General features: G+C 38.1%; 1 protein-coding gene across 4 annotated transcripts in view; it reads left to right on the top strand.

The window, feature by feature from the left end:
* The window catches only part of ano11 (anoctamin 11), a 28,132-nt gene extending 10,750 nt beyond the window's left edge, over positions 1 to 17,382 (top strand). The window contains exons 15-23 of one of the 4 annotated variants that reach the window (XM_063464051.1): positions 581 to 692; positions 791 to 845; positions 931 to 1,028; positions 14,041 to 14,177; positions 14,332 to 14,537; positions 14,621 to 14,757; positions 15,031 to 15,121; positions 15,548 to 15,731; positions 17,273 to 17,382. In XM_063464051.1, coding sequence (XP_063320121.1) covers positions 581 to 692; positions 791 to 845; positions 931 to 1,028; positions 14,041 to 14,177; positions 14,332 to 14,537; positions 14,621 to 14,757; positions 15,031 to 15,121; positions 15,548 to 15,731; positions 17,273 to 17,295 — 1,043 coding nt within the window. In that variant the 3' untranslated portion in view covers positions 17,296 to 17,382. Of the gene's footprint in view, positions 1 to 580; positions 693 to 790; positions 846 to 930; positions 1,029 to 14,040; positions 14,178 to 14,331; positions 14,538 to 14,620; positions 14,758 to 15,030; positions 15,122 to 15,547; positions 15,732 to 17,268 lie in introns of all 4 variants that reach the window. The other 3 variants (XM_063464052.1, XM_063464050.1, XM_063464053.1) reach the window with 3 other exon arrangements.
* Positions 17,383 to 19,788: the final 2,406 nt, after the last annotated feature.

The following is a 19,788-nucleotide window of genomic DNA, read 5'->3' on the forward strand; positions in this document are numbered from 1 at the left end:
CTTTCTCCCCTTTCTTTTCCCCAGTCAAGTCTGTCCCGTATTTAATGAGTGAAAATAAAATAAAATAAATAATAAAAGATGAATCAAATACACCATTACGGCAAGGCTGGGATGGTCCATTTGGTAAAGTAAATCCGTTGGGCATCTTTCTTCGCCTTTTAGACAATAATTCTGATGGCAAAAGAGCCAAACGGGACAGGTGCAAAAAAAATAAAATAAAATAAATAAAATAAAATGGATATCTGTAGGATTCTTGATGATGTATCCAGCAGAGTATTTGTAGAATTATCTCATTTCAGTCAAGAAAGTATGATAGACAATCATATTTGCTGCTGATTCTTGATTGTTGTAAAAAACAAAAACAAACCAAAACCAAAAAACACCCCAAATTAATCTAAATAAAATAGTTTACACTGTGGTTTCCCTTTTTTCTTACTTTTGACTACTTGTAAACCAGTTATCATAATATTTTGTTATCTATATAAAAATCACTTTGAAGCCATTTAAACTGTCTAAGTGAAAACAAAGGCAACATTGTCTCGATGTCTTTAACACTGTTGTTTTGTGTTTTGTGTTGCAGAGATGCACAGAACACAAACCCAGTATGACAACGCTTTCATCTTCAAGGTGTTCATCTTCCAGTTTGTCAACTTCTACTCGTCTCCCTTTTATGTGGCTTTCTTTAAAGGAAGGTGAGACACACGAGTCATAACAGACACACAATCATGAAAAGATGAAAACACTGAGACAAAGAAAGTATTTAAGGTGCCGCTGATCTCTCTGTGATTAGGTTTGTGGGTTACCCTACCAACTACGGGACCTTGTTCGGGATGAGAAATGAAGACGTGAGTGATTTAGAGAGCCTGTAACGTACCAGTATGTGAAAATGATGCCCCCATAGTGTCATGTCTGTGTGTCTTTGCGTTACAGTGTGGTGCTGGGGGTTGCCTCATTGAATTGGCTCAACAACTTTTCATCATAATGGTGGGAAAACAGCTCATCAACAACGTTCAGGAGTTCATCCTACCGTACGTTGCTACACTTTTAGCTCATACACCAGTATGTTTTTAAAAGATTGAGAACTGATATTTATGTTTTTATAGAAAATGTTCTGTTGTCAATCTCCGGCATATTTAAACATCCTGTATTTAAAAGCTTTTGTGGTTTATCAGAGCATCTCACTTTTTAGAGAAAAAATTTATTTCAAAGAGACAGGAGTAATTTTTTTCTGTAATAAAATAATAATTAAACAAATTAGATTCAAACACATTGGCAATAAGTACAGTGACTGTCAACTGAAAAGATTAAAGCAGAATTAGGATAAAAGCTAAAACTGTGGTACAGATGTGGGAGATGCATAAAAGTAGCTGTGCTGTGTCATATTGTTCTGCAGTTCCAGCTGTTTAGTGCAGTAAATCTCATCCATGTGCCTCTGCACCATCAGCTGTGTGTGACTGTTTAAGACTTACAGCAGACAGTAAGTGTAAAATAAGGGCAGCAGAGGAGCAGTTCAGTAAATACACGTAAAACCTCTGGCAAAAAAAATTATGTAATCATCACTCTTGAGGATCCAGCTCTTTTACTTTGTAGCACATAAACAAATCACAGATATGATGACAGAAATGATTGCTATACATGAAAAATAAATGGGCAGAAACAGGAGCCAACATTTGTTACAGAACTGTCAGAAACAGGATGAATAAAATGAGATTTACACGCAGAGAAGCCAAACACAAGCCAGCGCTAACACCTAAACAAAAGAGAAGCAGCTTGCAGTGGGCCAAAAGAGGGGCAGTCGTGGACTGTGGGTGAAACTGATGTTAGTGATGAATCATAAATGTGGAGTGGCCAAGGGGATGATGCTGGAAATTTGGTTTTGTGCTGCTGCAGTGAAACAGACAAAGATGACTGCATGAAGAAAACAAGCACATTTCCCCACTCAGTGGTGGGGTGGCATGTGTTGTAAAAGATAAGAGGGGATTGCAGTCATTACATCAGCAACAAATGCTTCCAGTGATAGAAAATAGGTTTGGTTAACTAATTAGTGTGAATGCTTGTAAAAGCATTCACAGTATTGTTCTTCTAATCTTTATTAGTGTGAATGCTTGTAAAAGCATTCACAGTATTGTTCTTCTAATTAGTGTGAATGCTTGTAAAAGCATTCACAGTATTGTTCTTCTAATCTTTATTATTATTATTTCATATTCCGTACGTTTTTTGGCATCTAACTCCTTCAAAACCGTTCAACTTAGAAAAACCATTCAAACACCCTTAGATTCCTCTTCTTTTGGACATGACTGCTTCTACTTTTCTCATTTTTAACATTTATATTTTTAATTTTATTTAACTTTTTTCAACAAAAATTTCCCATGTATTTCAATGGGGAGACCCTTCAAATTCTCCTTCAACTCCCTCATTTTTAAACTCTTACTACTTCCACATACGTTGACATAGAGCCACCATTCAAACTTTAAAACGAAGACAAGACATTCAACTATTCAACTTGTATTTATCTTTTCAATATCTATTATACTTTTTCTTCAGTTCCAGTTTAAGTTTCATGATGTTTTTTCACCCGTTTCAGAGTTTATAATGGGTGTGTATGGGACGGAATGTTGCCGCTAGAGTGAGACAGCTCAACTGGTAGAGTGAGAGAAGCAAAAAAATTAATCTTAAAATCTTTTTTAAAACTGCTGCTGTGTCCGCAGCGTTTGCTCTACAGCCATCATTTTACCCTCAAAACGTAGCCATCGCTGTCCTCTTTCATCCAATGTGTTTACTATTGTACTAGGTCTTATGGTTCTTTCATAAATGTCACCAATGCACAGCCTACTCCCTCCAACTCTTCCATAGACTCCAATGTTAAAATGGCTCAGAAGGTTCGTTTGGAAATCAGAAGAGCATGGTGTCTTTCCACTGTCACCACGTCCATATAATAAACTCCACAGACATGAAAACTGAGAATTCAGTAGACTAGACATTGCTGCCGCTCACGGTGAAAGAATTTTGTCAATACGACATGTACTTTTCATTTGGGAGCGATTTGTTTCGGCTTGACTTTTCTGTTCATTTTAAGCAGCAAAAGTGAGGTGCATGTCTGTGTCCGTGTGTATGGAGCCATTGGGTGCAGTCACTATAGCAACCAGGCTCACACCTGCCTGCCTAACGAGCTCTGTCTCTCACTCTGCCAAGATTCATCTTAAACACTTCTCTTTCAACTGTTGCTGTGTCCACAGTGTTTGCTCTACAGCCATCATTTTACCCTCAAAACGTAGCCATCGTTGTTCTCTTTCCAGCACCGTGTCTTTCAAAGCTCAGACATTTAAACTTTTTAAACTCTGTGGATCCAAGTGGAGGGATCACATTTTAGTCATTCAGTTAATCAAAGAATATGAACTTTTTATATTTATTCAGATGTTTTCTGACGCTAAATTTTCTTTTCTCATTACTTAGGTTTTTCTAATTTACATTTAAAACATTTTCAGCTATTTTCCAACTTCTTCTGTGTGGTTTTCAACTTTTAGCAGTTCAGCACTTTTGTTTTCAGGTGAAAATTTCTGTATTTTTCATCTCATTTAAAATTTTTAACTTAAAATTCAGCAATTAATTCATTTCAGTGCATACATTCAGATTCAAGCATTCACACTGCAGTTTCTTCAGAAAATGCACTTTCTAGTCTTTATTATTAGTGTGAATGCTTGTAAAAGCATTCACAGTATTGTTGTTGTAATCTTTATTATTAGTGTGAATGCTTGTAAAAGCATTCACAGTATTGTTCTTCTAATCTTTATTCTATTTTATCTATTCCGTACGTTTTTTGTACTCTATCTCCTTCAAAACCGTTCAACTTAGAAAAACCATTCAAACACCGTTAGATTCCTCTTCTTTTGGACATGACTGCTTCTACTTTTCTCATTTATAACATTTATATTTTTAAAATTATTCAACTTTTTTCAACAAAAATTTCCCATGTATTTCAATGGGGAGACCCTTCAAATTCTATTTAAACTGACTCCTCTTTAAACTGTATCTACTTCCACATACATTGACGTAGAGCCACCATTCAAACTTTAAAACAAAGACAAGACATTCAACTATTCAACTTGTATTTATCTTTTCAATATCTTTTATACTTTTTCTTCAGTTCCAGTTTAAGTTTCATGATGTTTTTTCAACCGTTTCAGAGTTTATAATGGGTGTGTATGGGACGGAATGTTGCCGCTAGAGTGAGACAGCTCAACTGGTAGAGTGGAAGCAGGTCAAAAATTAATCTTAAAATCTTTTTTTTAAACTGATGTTGTGTCCGCAGCATTTGCTCTACAGGTATGATTTTAACCTCAAAATGTAGCCATCGCTGTCCTCTTTCATCCAATGTGTTTACTATTGTACTAGGTGTTATGGTTCTTTCATAAAGGTCACCAATGCACAGCCTACTCCCTCCAACTCTTCCATAGACTCTAATGTTAAAATGGCTCAGAAGGTTCGTTTGAAACTCAGAAGAGCATGGTGTCTTTCCACTGTCACCACGTCCATATAATAAACTCCACAGGCATGAAAACTGAGAATTAAGTAGACTAGACATTGCTGCCGCTCATGGTGAAAGAATTTTGTCAATACGACCTGTACTTTTCATTTGGGAGTGTTTTGTTTCGGCCTGACTTTTCTGTTCATTTTAAGCAGCAAAAGTGAGGTGCATGTCTGTGTCCGTGTGTATGGAGCCATTGGGTGCAGTCACTATAGCAACCAGGCTCACACCTGCCTGCTTAACGAGCTCTGTCTCTCACTGTGCCAAGATTCATCTTAAACACTTCTCTTTCAACTGCTGCTGTGTCCACAGTGTTTGCTCTACAGCCATCATTTTACCCTCAAAATGTCACCATCGTTGTTCTCTTTCCAACAGCGTGTCTTTCAAACCTCAGACATTTAAATTTTTTAAACTGTGTGGATCCAAGCGGAGGGATCACATTTTAGTCATTCAGTTATTCAAAGAATATGAACTTTTAATATTCATTCAGATGTTTTCTGACTTTGAATCTTAGGTTTTTCTAATTTACATTTAAAACATTTTCAGCTATTTTCCAACTTCTTCTGTGTAAAAATCAGCTTTCAAAGGTTGTGCACTTTTGTTTTCAGGTTAAAAATTCTGTTTTTTCCTCTCATTCAACATTTTTAACTTAAAATTTACACTGTCTTTACACTGTCACCATGTCCATATAATAAACTCCACAGGCATGAAAACTGAGAATTCAGTAGACTAGACATTGCTGCCGCTCACGGTGAAAGAATTTTGTCGATACGACGTGTACTTTTCATTTGGGAACGATTTGTTTCGGCCTGACTTTTCTGTTCATTTTAAGCAGCAAAAGTGAGGTGCATGTCTGTGTACGTGTGTATGGAGCCATTGGGTGCAGTCACTATAGCAACCAGGCTCACACCTGCCTGCCTAACGAGCTCTGTCTCTCACTGTGCCAAGATTCATCTTAAACACTTCTCTTTCAACTGCTGCTGTGTCCACAGTGTTTGCTCTACAGCCATCATTTTACCCTCAAAACGTCGCCATCGTTCTTCTCTTTCCAACACCGTGTCTTTCAAAGCTCAGAGATGTAAAGTTTTTAAACTTTGTGGATCCAAGTGGAAGGATCAGATTTTAGTCCTTCAGTGATTCAAAGAATATGAACTTTTAATATTTATTCAGATGTTTTCTGACTCTAAATTTTCTTTTCTCATTAGTTAGGTTTTTCTAATTTACATTTAAAACATTTTCAGCTATTTTCCAACTTCTTCTCTGTGCTTGTCAGCTTTTAGCAGTTCTGCACTTTTGTTTTCAGGTGCAAATTTCTGTATTTTTCATCTCATTCAACATTTTTAACTTAAAATTCAGCAATTAATTAATTTCAGTGCATACATTCAGATTCAAGCATTCACACTGCAGTTTCTTCAGAAAATGCACTTTCTAGTCTTTATTAGTGTGAATGCTTGTAAAAGCATTCACAGTATTGTTCTTCTAATCTTTATTATTATTATTTCATATTCCGTACGTTTTTTGGCATCTAACTCCTTCAAAACCGTTCAACTTAGAAAAACCATTCAAACACCGTTAGATTCCTCTTCTTTTGGACATGACTGCTTCTACTTTTCTCATTTTTAACATTTATATTTTTAATTTTATTCAACTTTTTCCAACAAAAATTTCCCATGTATTTCAATGGGGAGACCCTTCAAATTCTCCTTCAACTTATTCATTTTTAAACTCTTACTACTTCCACATACGTTGACATAGAGCCACCATTCAAACTTTAAAACGAAGACAAGACATTCAACTATTCAACTTGTATTTATCTTTTCAATATCTATTATACTTTTTCTTCAGTTCCAGTTTAAGTTTCATGATGTTTTTTCAGTCGTTTCAGAGTTTATAATGGGTGTGTATGGGATGGAATGTTGCTGCTAGAGTGAGACAGCTCAACTGCCAGAGTGGAAGCAGGTCGAAAATTAATCTTAAAATATTTTTTAAAACTGCTGCTGTGTCCGCAGCGTTCGCTCTACAGCCATCATTTTACCCTCAAAACGTAGCCATCGCTGTCCTCTTTCATCCAATGTGTTTACTATTGTAATAGGTGTTATGGTTCTTTCATAAATGTCACCAATGCGCAGCCTCCTCCCTCCAACTGCTCCATAGACTCCAATGTTAAAATGGCTCAGAAGGTTCGTTTGAAAATCAGAAGAGCATGGTGTCTTTCCACTGTCACCACGTCCATATAATAAACTCCACAGGCATGAAAACTGAGAATTAGGTAGACTAGACATTGCTGTTGCTCACGGTGAAAGAATTTTGTCAATACGACTTGTACTTTTCATTTGGGAACGATTTGTTTCGGCCTGACTTTTCTGTTCATTTTAAGCAGCAAAAGTGAGGTGCATGTCTGTGAGCGTGTGTATGGAGCCATTGGGTGCAGTCACTATAGCAACCAGGCTCACACCTGCCTGCTTAACCAGCTCTCTCTCTCTCACTGTGCCAAGATTCATCTTAAACACTTTCAACTGCTGCTGTGTCCACAGTGTTTGCTCTACAGCCATCATTTTACCCTCAAAACGAAGACCTCGATGTTCTCTTTCCAGCACCGTGTCTTTCAAAGCTGATAATCACAAACTTTTAAAACTGTATGGATTCAAGTGGAGGGATCACATTTTAGTCATTCAGTTATTCAAAGAATATGAAGTTTTGATATTCATTCAGATGTTTTTTGACTCTAAATTTTCTTTTCTTATTTCTTAGGTTTTTCTAATTTTTATTTAAAAACTTTTCAGCTCTTTTCCAACTTCTTCTCTGTAATTGTCAGCTTTTAGCAGTTCTGCACTTTTGTTTTCAGGTTATAATTTCTCTATTTTTCATCTCATTCAACATTTTTAACTTAAATTCAGCAATTAATTCATTTCAGTGCATACATTCAGATTCAAGCATTCACACTGCAGTTTCTTCAGAAAATGCACTTTCTAGTTATTATTATATATTCCGTACGTTTTTTGGCATCTATCTCCTTCAAAACCGTTCAACTTAGAAAAACCATTCAAACACCGTTAGATTCCTCTTCTTTTGGACATGACTGCTTCTACTTTTCTCATTTATAACATTTATATTTTTAAAATTATTCAACTTTTTTCAACAAAAATTTCCCATGTATTTCAATGGGGAGACCCTTCAAATCCTCATTCAACTTACTCATTTTCAAACTGTATCTACTTCCACATATGTTGACATAGAGCCACCATTCAAACTTTAAAACGAAGACAAGACATTCAACTATTCAACTTGTATTTATCTTTTCAATATGTATTATACTTTTTCTTCAGTTCCAGTTTAAGTTTCATGATGTTTTTTCACCCGTTTCAGAGTTTATAATGGGTGTGTATGGGACGGAATGTTGCCGCTAGAGTGAAACGGCTCAACTGGTAGAGTGGAAGCAGGTCGAAAATTAATCTTAAAATCATTTTTTAAAACTGTTGCTGTGTCCGCAGCGTTTGCTCTACAGGTATGATTTTACCCTCAAAACGTAGCCATCGCTGTCCTCTTTCATCCAATGTGTTTACTATTGTACTAGGTGTTATGGTTCTTTCATAAATGTCACCAATGCGCAGCCTACTCCCTCCAACTGCTCCATAGACTCCAATGTTAAAATGGCTCAGAAGGTTCGTTTGAAAATCAGAAGAGCATGGTGTCTTTCCACTGTCACCACGTCCATATAATAAACTCCACCGCCATGAAAACCGAGAATTAGGTAGACCAGACGTTGCTGTCGCTCACGGTGAAAGTATTTTGTCAATACGACTTGTACTTTTCATTTGGGAACGATTTGTTTCGGCCTGACTTTTCTGTTCATTTTAAGCAGCAAAAGTGAGGTGCATGTCTGTGTCCGTGTGTATGGAGCCATTGGGTGCAGTCACTATAGCAACCAGGCTCACACCTGCCTGCTTAACGAGCTCTCTCTCTCACTGTGCCAAGATTCATCTTAAACACTTTCAACTGCTGCTGTGTCCACAGTGTTTGCTCTACAGCCATCATTTTACCCTCAAAATGTCACCATCGTTGTTCTCTTTCCAACACTGTGTCTTTCAAAGCTCAGACATTTAAATTTTTTAAACTGTGTGGATCCAAGCGGGGGGATCACATTTTAGTCATTCAGTGATTCAAAGAATATGAACTTTTAATATTCATTCAGATGTTTTCTGACTTTGAATCTTAGGTTTTTCTAATTTACATTTAAAACATTTTCAGCTATTTTCCAACTTCTGTGTAAAAATCAGCTTTCAAAGGTTCTGCACTTTTGTTTTCAGGTTAAAAATTCTGTTTTTTCTAGCTCATTTAACATTTTTAGGTTAATATTAATTCATTTCAGTGCATACATTCAGATTCAAGCATTCACACTGCAGTTTCTTCAGAAAATGCACTTTCTAGTTATTATTATTATTATATCATATTCCGTACGTTTTTGTGCATCTATCTCCTTCAAAACCGTTCAACTTAGAAAAACCATTCAAACACCGTTAGATTCCTCTTCTTTTGGACATGACTGCTTCTACTTTTCTCATTTTTAACATTTATATTTTTTAAATTATTCAACTTTTTTCAACAAAAATTTCCCATGTATTTCAATGGGGAGACCCTTCAAATCCTCATTCAACTTACTCATTTTCAAACTGTATCTACTTCCACATACGTTGACATAGAGCCACCATTCAAACTTTAAAACGAAGCCAAGACATTCAACTATTCAACTTGTATTTATCTTTTCAATATCTATTATACTTTTTCTTCAGTTCCAGTTTAAGTTTCATGATGTTTTTTCAGCCGTTTCAGAGTTTATAATGGGTGTGTATGGGACGGAATGTTGCCCCCAGAGTGAGACAGCTCAACTGCTACAGTGAGAGAAGCAAAAAAATTAATCTTAAAATCTTTTTTAAAACTGCTGCTGTGTCCGCAGCGTTTGCTCTACAGGTATGATTTTACCCTCAAAACGTAGCCATCGCTGTCCTCTTTCATCCAATGTGTTTACTATTGTACTAGGTGTTATGGTTTTTTCATAAATGTCACCAATGCACAGCCTCCTCCCTCCAACTGCTCCATAGACTCCAATGTTAAAATGGCTCAGAAGGTTCGTTTGAAAATCAGAAGAGCATGCTGTCTTTCCACTGTCACCACGTCCATATAATAAACTCCACAGGCATGAAAACCGAGAATTCGGTAGACTAGACTTTGCTGCCGCTCACGGTGAAAGAATTTTGTCAATAGGACTTGTACTTTTCATTTGGGAGCGATTTGTTTCGGCCAGACCTTTCTGTTCATTTTAAGCAGCAAAAGTGAGGTGCATGTCTGTGTGTGTGTATGGAGCCATTGGCTGCAGTCACTATAGCAACCAGGCTCACACCTGCCTGCTTAACCAGCTCTCTCTCTCTCACTGTGCCAAGATTCATCTTAAACACTTCTCTTTAAACTGCTGCTGTGTCCACAGTGTTTGCTCTACAGCCATCATTTTACCCTCAAAACGAAGACCTCGATGTTCTCTTTCCAGCACCGTGTCTTTCAAAGCTGATAGTCACAAACTTTTAAAACTGTATGGATTCAAGTGGAGGGATCATATTTTAGTCATTCAGTTATTCAAAGAATATGAAGTTTTGATATTCATTCAGATGTTTTTTGACTCTAAATTTTCTTTTCTTATTTCTTAGGTTTTTCTAATTTTTATTTAAAAACTTTTCAGCTATTTTCCAACTTCTTCTCTGTAATTGTCAGCTTTTAACAGTTCAGCACTTTTGTTTTTCAGGTTATAATTTCTGTATTTTTCATCTCATTCAATATTTTTAACTTAAAATTCAGCAATTAATTCATTTCAGTGCATACATTCAGATTCAAGCATTCACACTGCAGTTTCTTCGGAAAATGCACTTTCTAGTTATTATTTCATATTCCGTACGTTTTTTGGCATCTAACTCCTTCAAAACCGTTCAACTTAGAAAAACCATTCAAACACCGTTAGATTCCTCTTCTTTTGGACATGACTGCTTCTACTTTTCTCATTTTTAACATTTATATTTTTAATTTTATTCAACTTTTTTCAACAAAAATTTGCCATGTATTTCAATGGGGAGACCCTTCAAATTCTCCTTCAACTTATTCATTTTTAAACTCTTACTACTTCCACATACGTTGACATAGAGCCACCATTCAAACTTTAGAACGAAGACAAGACATTCAACTATTCAACTTGTATTTATCTTTTCAATATCTATTATACTTTTTCTTCAGTTCCAGTTTAAGTTTCATGATGTTTTTTCAGTCGTTTCAGAGTTTATAATGGGTGTGTATGGGATGGAATGTTGCTGCTAGAGTGAGACAGCTCAACTGCCAGAGTGGAAGCAGGTCGAAAATTAATCTTAAAATATTTTTTAAAACTGCTGCTGTGTCCGCAGCGTTCGCTCTACAGCCATCATTTTACCCTCAAAACGTAGCCATCGCTGTCCTCTTTCATCCAATGTGTTTACTATTGTAATAGGTGTTATGGTTCTTTCATAAATGTCACCAATGCGCAGCCTCCTCCCTCCAACTGCTCCATAGACTCCAATGTTAAAATGGCTCAGAAGGTTCGTTTGAAAATCAGAAGAGCATGGTGTCTTTCCACTGTCACCACGTCCATATAATAAACTCCACAGGCAAGAAAACCGAGAATTAGGTAGACTAGACATTGCTGTTGCTCACGGTGAAAGAATTTTGTCAATACGACTTGTACTTTTCATTTGGGAACGATTTGTTTCGGCCTGACTTTTCTGTTCATTTTAAGCAGCAAAAGTGAGGTGCATGTCTGTGTGTGTGTATGGAGCCATTGGGTGCAGTCACTATAGCAACCAGGCTCACACCTGCCTGCTTAACCAGCTCTCTCTCTCTCACTGTGCCAAGATTCATCTTAAACACTTTCAACTGCTGCTGTGTCCACAGTGTTTGCTCTACAGCCATCATTTTACCCTCAAAACGAAGACCTCGATGTTCTCTTTCCAGCACCGTGTCTTTCAAAGCTGATAATCACAAACTTTTAAAACTGTATGGATTCAAGTGGAGGGATCACATTTTAGTCATTCAGTTATTCAAAGAATATGAAGTTTTGATATTCATTCAGATGTTTTTTGACTCTAAATTTTCTTTTCTTATTTCTTAGGTTTTTCTAATTTTTATTTAAAAACTTTTCAGCTATTTTCCAACTTGTTCTCTGTAGTTGTCAGCTTTTAGCAGTTCTGCACTTTTGTTTTCAGGTTATAATTTCTCTATTTTTCATCTCATTCAACATTTTTAACTTAAATTCAGCAATTAATTCATTTCAGTGCATACATTCAGATTCAAGCATTCACACTGCAGTTTCTTCAGAAAATGCACTTTCTAGTTATTATATTTTATTCTGGATTCCGTACGTTTTTCGCCGTCTATCTCCTTCAAAACCGTTCAACTTAGAAAAACCATTCAAACACCGTTAGATTCCTCTTCTTTTGGACACGACTGCTTCTATTTTTCTCATTTATAACATTTATATTTTTAATTTTATTCAACTTTTTTCAACAAAATTTTCCCATGTATTTCAATGAGGAGACCCTTCAAATCCTCATTCAACTTACTCATTTTCAAACTGTATCTACTTCAACATACGTTGACATAGAGCCACCATTCAAACTTTAAAACGAAGACAAGACATTCAACTATTCAACTTGTATTTATCTTTTCAATATCTGTTATACTTTTTCTTCAGTTCCAGTTTAAGTTTCATGATGTTTTTTCAGCCGTTTCAGCGTTTATAATGGGTGTGTATGGGACGGAATGTTGCTGCTAGAGTGAGACAGCTCAACTGCTATAGTGAGAGGAGCGACAAAATTAATCTTAAAATCTTTTTTAAAACTGCTGCTGTGTCTGCAGCGTTTGCTCTACAGGTCTGATTTTACCCTCAAAACGTAGCCATCGCTGTCCTCTTTCATCCAATGTGTTTACTATTGTGCTAGGTGTTATGGTTCTTTCATAAATGTCACCAAAGCACAGCCTCCTCCCTCCAACTCCTCCATAGACTCCAATGTTAAAATGGCTCAGAAAGGTCCTTTGAAAATCAGAAGAGCAGGCTGTCTTTACACTGTCACCACGTCCATATAATAAACTCCACAGGCATGAAAACTGAGAATTAGGTAGACTGGACATTGCTGCCGCTCACGGTGAAAGAATTTTGTCAATACGAGCTGTACTTTTCATTTGGGAGCGATTTGTTTCGACCTGACTTTTCTGTTCATTTTAAGCAGCAAAAGTGAGGTGCATGTCTGCGTGTGTATGGGGCCATTGGGTGCAGTCACTATAGCAACCAGGCTCACACCTGCCTGCTTAACGAGCTCTCTCTCTCACTGTGCCAAGATTCATTTTAAACACTTCTCTTTCAACTGCTGCTGTGTCCACAGTGTTTGCTCTACAGCCATCATTTTACCCTCAAAACGTCGCCATCGATGTTCTCTTTCCAACAGCATGTCTTTCAAAGCTCAGAAATATAAACTTTTTAAACTGTGTGGATCCAAGTGGAGGGATCACACATTTCAGTCATTCAGTGATTCAAAGAATATGAACTTTTAATATTCATTCAGATGTTTTCTGACTCTAAATTTTCTTTTCTCATTACTTAGGTTTTTCTAATTTACATTTAAAACATTTTCAGCTCTTTTCCAACTTCTTCTGTGTGGATTTCAGCTTTTAGCAGTTCAGCACTTTTGTTTTCAGGTGCAAATTTCTGTATTTTTCATCTCATTCAACATTTTTAAGTTAAAATTCAGCAATTAATTCATTTCAGTGCACACATTCAGATTCAAGCATTCACACTGCAGTTTCTTCAGAAAATGCACTTTCTAGTTCCAACTGAAAGTCTATGGTCGTTATTGGGGAACAACGATTGCTGTTCAGCTACAAAAAAATAGTCTTGTGTCATATCTGTGATGTAATGAACATCCTCTAAATGTGCTGTTTCCATCATATTTGCCATTGCATGTTGCAGTGCATACTAACATAAATCCTTATCCTGATTCCATCAAATGATCAGGTGACCCTGGAGTTATGCTCCAATAGGCCCAGGCTGCTGGGGCGTTCCCTCTTCACTCACTTCTTTTCACTCTCTGCATGGTTTTGCACCACGTGTCTATTTAGTCATTAGCCGTTATTAAACTCTGGCACTTTCTCCCATAGTTATTTCTTTTCTCCTGTTTCTGCTGTCTTCTCCCATACCATCACCCCCAAGTGGTCGTGGCAGATGGCTGCTCCTCCCTGAGTCTGGTTCTGCTGGAAGTGTCTTCCTGTTAAAAGGGAGTTTTTCCTTCCCTCTGTTGCCAAATGTTTGCTCACAGGGGTTGTCTGTTGTTGGGGTTTCTTTCGAATAGTTTTTTGGTTTTAACCTTAGAGTATAAAGCACCTTGAGGCGAATGTGTGCCTTTATAAATAAAACTGAATTAAACCGAAAATGTCTTTTTCTTCCCTAACAGTAAAGTGAAGGCCTGGCGCCAGAAGAGAACTCTGGCAAAGGTGCTGGGTGGCAAGGCATCCCATGAGCCTCGGCGCTGGGAAGAGGATTACCAGCTGGTTGAGTGTGAGGGCCTGTTCGAAGAGTACCTGGAGATGGGTGAGTATCCATATCTGGATTTAGAGACTTTAATATCACTGCATTCAACCGGATCGCCACTTCAGTCCAACTAAAAATTCACACATAGATAATATCCATTTTTGATGAAAAAATGCAAAGATTAATTATCTAATTTTAATTTCATGTGCTGCAGTGCTCCAGTTTGGGTTCATTACCATCTTTGTGGCGGCGTTCCCCCTCGCTCCGCTCTTCGCCCTCCTTAACAACTGGGTGGAGATTCGTTTGGATGCACACAAGTTTGTGTGCGAGTACCGCCGGCCGGTGGCTGAACGTGCACAAAACATCGGAGTGTGGTTTAACATACTGGAAGCTTTGTCACACCTGTCTGTCATTGCCAATGTGAGTTCATCTCTAATACATTATTGCCAGACTACATAGCAATATGAGAAAAAAAGAACATTTATTATTTTATTCTTTTTCAGGCTTTCCTAATAGCGTTCACTTCAGATTTTTTACCTCGCCTGCTGTATCAGTACAAATTTGACAATGATCTCAACGGATACGTCAACTTCACCCTGGCTTACGCCCCACTCAACTACACAGAGTACCCTATGTGCAGGTATGCTGCTTTGATCTTTCTTTTTATGCTCCTTTTTATTCCTTCATCTTATGTGTCAAGTTCAACTTCTCATATATGGTTAGTTTGGTGTTGCTAAGCAACATTTAAGTTTCTTAACATTTAAGTTAAGTGTGTTCATGTCATAGCCTTGGCCAACAACTGAATATTAAGACTGTTCTTTTCATGTGCTGCTGCTGTATATTATACACACCAAGTATTACCAATATTTCTTGTTGTAACTTTGTTGTAATTATGTTTGTTGGGGTTTTCCAGATACAAAGCATTCAGAGACAACAATGGAAACTACACACTGTTTTACTGGGAACTCCTTGCAGTCAGACTTGGCTTTATTATTGCATTTGAGGTATGACGGAAGCTTCCTAGCATCTCTATTTACTTCATTTTGCCTGTTTTAGTGGTTTTACCTTTGTTTAGTATTGCCCTTTCACTGACACCTCTATGCCAGTTCTGCTTGTTTGGACAAATTCTAATGATTTAGTCCTCTTTTACCATTTTGTGAAATGTTTAAGCATTGTTTCCATCTGCTTCACTTTTTATTCCCTCTCTATCTACCTCCTCTCTGCCATTTCCTCACAGTTATTTGTTAATGCTCACCTGAGAGAGAAGAAATTATTCACCAGTTGTACAAATTATGTGGAAAATAAAACTACAAGTACTGTTTTTCCATTTTCATGCTTGAAGATCGGCTGTCTGTTTGCTTAAAATTAATGACAATTTCTGATGTGGAGACTGTTCATACTGTTCTTACTGTTGTTCTTACTGTCACCAGCACGTGGTGTTCTTCGTGCTGCGAGCCATTGACTGGATTGTACCCGATGTTCCCGAGTCCCTGGAGCTGAAGATGAAGAGGGAGCGCTACCTGGCTAAGCAAGCTCTGGCTGAAAACCAGGAGGCCCTGTTGGTGAGTCGAGCCCGAGCGGCTGCCGCTGCCACTCCAGGCACCTCCAGCCCAGGTCAGTAAGAACATGGGACGCACACACACAAGGTCATGCAGCACACACTTCTCCATATAAAGTAAATCTAGTTAACAATGATCAGGTAAATATGTTCATATTAAACTCACTTAAATCATCTTTTGGATACAAATTTGTGCGTCTGAGAGCAGAAAAAAAATAAAAACAAGTCTTTTCTATTAAAAGTTTCTAATAAAATGTTACCGTGCTTCCTTGTCAGCTGCATGATAAACAAATCCTCTGCAGTGTGTTTCCACGTAGGTGATCCATGCAGTGTCAAACCTGTCACTGTCTCTGACACGGCTGATTCACACTAATAAATTCCACAATTGAAAGGCTTTTAAGAGCTCACCCACCCACCCACCTGCAAAGCACCTGCGGCTATACTGGCTGTCATAAACTCGCTGCGTACAGCATGATCATTAGAGGTAATCTATGTGGGATCAGTGCCAAATATGTCGCTTGATTACATCGCCAGACTTTGTGACCTGATGTGTGTTGGCACGGGTTATTTCATCCATCAGCACTTCTGTTCAGGTTCAACTTTAAATAAAATGAAAAATCATTATGTTCAGCAAAACTAAGCAGCTTAACACGTCACATGTCAAATTTTATATTCTGCCCACAGGGATCGAGCCATGATCGTGGGGTATAGACTGTCATAGTGTGTATATTCATCCTCACCTGTATGTGTGTGTGTGTCCCCTTTGTTCTGGCCCACGCTGTTGTCATATGTCTCATGTAGTGAATGTTGCTGGATGAGGACAGGTAAGTACAGCACAGGTAAGTGAATGGCATTCTCAAAAAGGATGTCATGATTTCAGTTCAGAAATATTGGTATTAATTCATATTTTTAAGCTGGTCCTGTGATCATTTAAAGTCAGATTTTCTTTTTTTGTTTAATCGAACATGATGTTATAATGTAGTACATGTAAGTCAGCAAAACATCTGTAAGAAGTCAGTGGGCCCAGAGTTGCTCGCTGTTATGGTGATTATTTATCTCCGTATCACATTAGTTACCCAGAGTCTCTGTTTTGAAGCTGCTTATTTTATTTGCTGATGATGGTAGATGCTGAGTGACTGACTTTCAAACAGTAATGGTATCATCGGGATGCACAGGTTTTGGATTGGACTCTGAAAACTTGATTACAGCAGGTGGCACGGTGGGATTTTTATATCCTCTAACTCCCCTAAAGTCACATTTTGTTTAGTTTAATTTAGAACTTAGTTAGATCAACACTGTGTGAATTTAATGTGCATATTTGCTCTTCGAAGATAAAAATCAACCATTTTATTAGATGTGAGGCCTACAGGACATACAGACTAAGGACTTTGGCATCTGAAATTATTTATTACATTTCATTGTGTAACCAGTTTATTTAGTGTTGCAGTTACCTGATGTGATCGCTGCAGCAAAAGTATCTGTGTCAGCTTTTTCCTCCTCTGTACCTCTTATTGTAGTCAGTCTAACACAACTAACTCTTTTTCTTGTCTTTCTGCTTCTTTCCCGTTACTTCTGCCATTGCCTCCTCTGGAGGAAGTGACACGTCCCTTGGAAACATGAGTTAGGATTCCTCTGTGGAAAAGAAGCGGGACTGAACGCTGGTGGAATATGAGACTTTCCTTTGTATCTCGGATAAGTGAAATTTTCCCAAGAAAGTGGAATACTGTCTTGGGATTGGTTTTCATATCACTAATACATATTCATCTGCACAGATACGTGATAAGCAGGTGTGCTTCAGCCTGCCCACCTTCTTCATATGGACATTTCTCCAACATATTTGGGATTTTTTTCAATCTCATGGTTATTGCAACATTATCAGAGTCTGATGTTTCATTACTGGAGCAAAGGGCATGAATTTATAAAGCATAAATCTATGTATTGATAAATAATTAAGCAATGTATGTGGGGAAAATTAGTATTTTGATTGGCTTCCACTAGCTGCAGCATGCACTGTTAATGCTACCTGACTCCACGCAGGTGTGGGACTTACTTGCAGTACTGTGTGTGTATCCCATGCAGCCTCAGATTGACTTCAAAGTCTGACAACATGAACTATTTAAATGATGCCAAATGTTGTATTGACAGAGCATAGTTTGAAATTGCATAAATTCCAATTTGCAGCGTTTTTCTTGGAGGAGTTGTTGAGATACCCAGAGGACCTGAAATGTAATGAAGTCGGATTACACCTTGACTCTGCAAAAGCTCATCCTGAATATTTTGGGGGCTTTATAAAACTCCTCTGAAGGGACAGAAGGCTTCAAACAAAGGAGTGCACAGGCTCAGTAGTGCCACTCATGGAAAGAAAGCAGACTTTTATGTGTGAGCTCGGCAGACTGCCTCTTTAATGTGTATGGTTATTATCTTTATGACGAATGCTGACTTGAGGTCAAAGTTCACCTTTCTTGGACAAACTGTTACAACAAGATCAACAGAGTCAACAGTGCTTTGGGGGTTTTTTGCCCTTCATTTTCACAAAGCTGGCATTGTTCACTGACTGTATTATCATCACATAGTTTATGCTGCGTTTTCACTCAGCACCAAGCATGAAAGTCTTTTCTACGTGAATGTCCTGCACAGTATGGCTGTACAGTACTGTAAACAGGAGTGTAACAGCACCTGAGCAGAGGCCATATTTTACGTATGAGCTGTTTTGTCGCGTTAGATCAAATAAATCTAGTTTGACGAACGCAAACGCCTCCTCGACGTGGGATTCAGAGGCTCAGAGATGCTGTACTTGCTGGAACTTTAATCCTTCCACACCATCTGTCTTCTCCACTTTCTTCTTCTCTTCATTTTGCCCTCCTTAAAACATCACCTTCCCCCCCAAAAGATGAAAAAGTCTCTGATTTATTGGGAGTCAGAAACAGACAGGTGTTTCATTAATGATTTCCCTCTTCCTCTCCCTCCTCCCCTCACAAAAACTCCACCAATGGCCGTGGCCTTGGGCAACTCCTGACTTTTACTTCATCTCATCTCCTCTTCCACCTCAGTCTCTTTTTTCATGTTATTTCATTCCTGAAGTCACTTTTTTTTAATGCATACTCTCTTCTTCCTCCTCTCCTCTCTCTCTTGGCCACATTCATCCTTTAGATTGTTGTGATTGCTGTGCGTTCCTCTGCCATGGCCTGCAGGAAGAGTGAGTTAGTACATGTCAGCGAGCACAGGTATGCGCTGCGGACACCGGCTGGCTCATTTACCGGCTGCTGGAGTGAAGTGAGGGAATGTTTGCATGCAAGCAAGGCATATGATGAGGACTCAGCTGAATAATTTTTTAAAAAGCCCTCGAAACTTGCCTGATAGACAATGCATTAGCATTTCAGTTGCAAATGCACATACTGAGAAATACAGCTGTATTTCAGGTTTCAGTCAGTATTATGTGTTCCCTGATTCATTTGGCTCCATTAATGCACATTATCCAGAATCCTTTACCAACCTTTATTCCTTTATTTATATATATATATATATATATATATATACACACACACCGATGTCCCGAGTTAACCTAAGTCCCAACTGCCATTCTTTTTCATGTTTGGTTGTTGAACATTGCTGATCCCTCTATAAACGGTTCAAGCGTTCCTTTGCAGCTTCTCTCCGTTACCGTCTCGCAGTCTGACATTTGGTGAAAGCTGCATGCAGGCGCGCGCTCAATCCCGCAGCCAGAGGCATTTCTAGCACGCACAAAATCCAACATGCAAATCTCTGCCTTACAATCCCCATGTGCAAATCTCACACATTTGGACGGCTCCCAACACATGCACACACAAAAGTAATCACTTTTCTGATAAAGTAGAGACCCCACTGCCCTCACATTCAAAATTTTTAGTGGTTCAACACTTCCATAGAAGTGCAACCTTATCCTTCCAATTTATGTCCCTTTTCAATCTCAGGGCAGGTGCTGAAATGGCAAACTAAATAACTATTAGCGTTATAGAACGGGCAAGAGAAGGGGAGGAGAATAAGAGAAAATAAGACAGCACTTCCCCAACAGTAGCTGTGTGTGTGTGTGAGAGAGAGAGAGAGAGAGAGAGAGAGAGGGAGGGAGGGGGAAAA

This window comes from Pelmatolapia mariae, linkage group LG20 (genome assembly GCF_036321145.2).
Source record: "Pelmatolapia mariae isolate MD_Pm_ZW linkage group LG20, Pm_UMD_F_2, whole genome shotgun sequence".
Classification (NCBI taxonomy): Eukaryota; Metazoa; Chordata; class Actinopteri; order Cichliformes; family Cichlidae; genus Pelmatolapia; species Pelmatolapia mariae.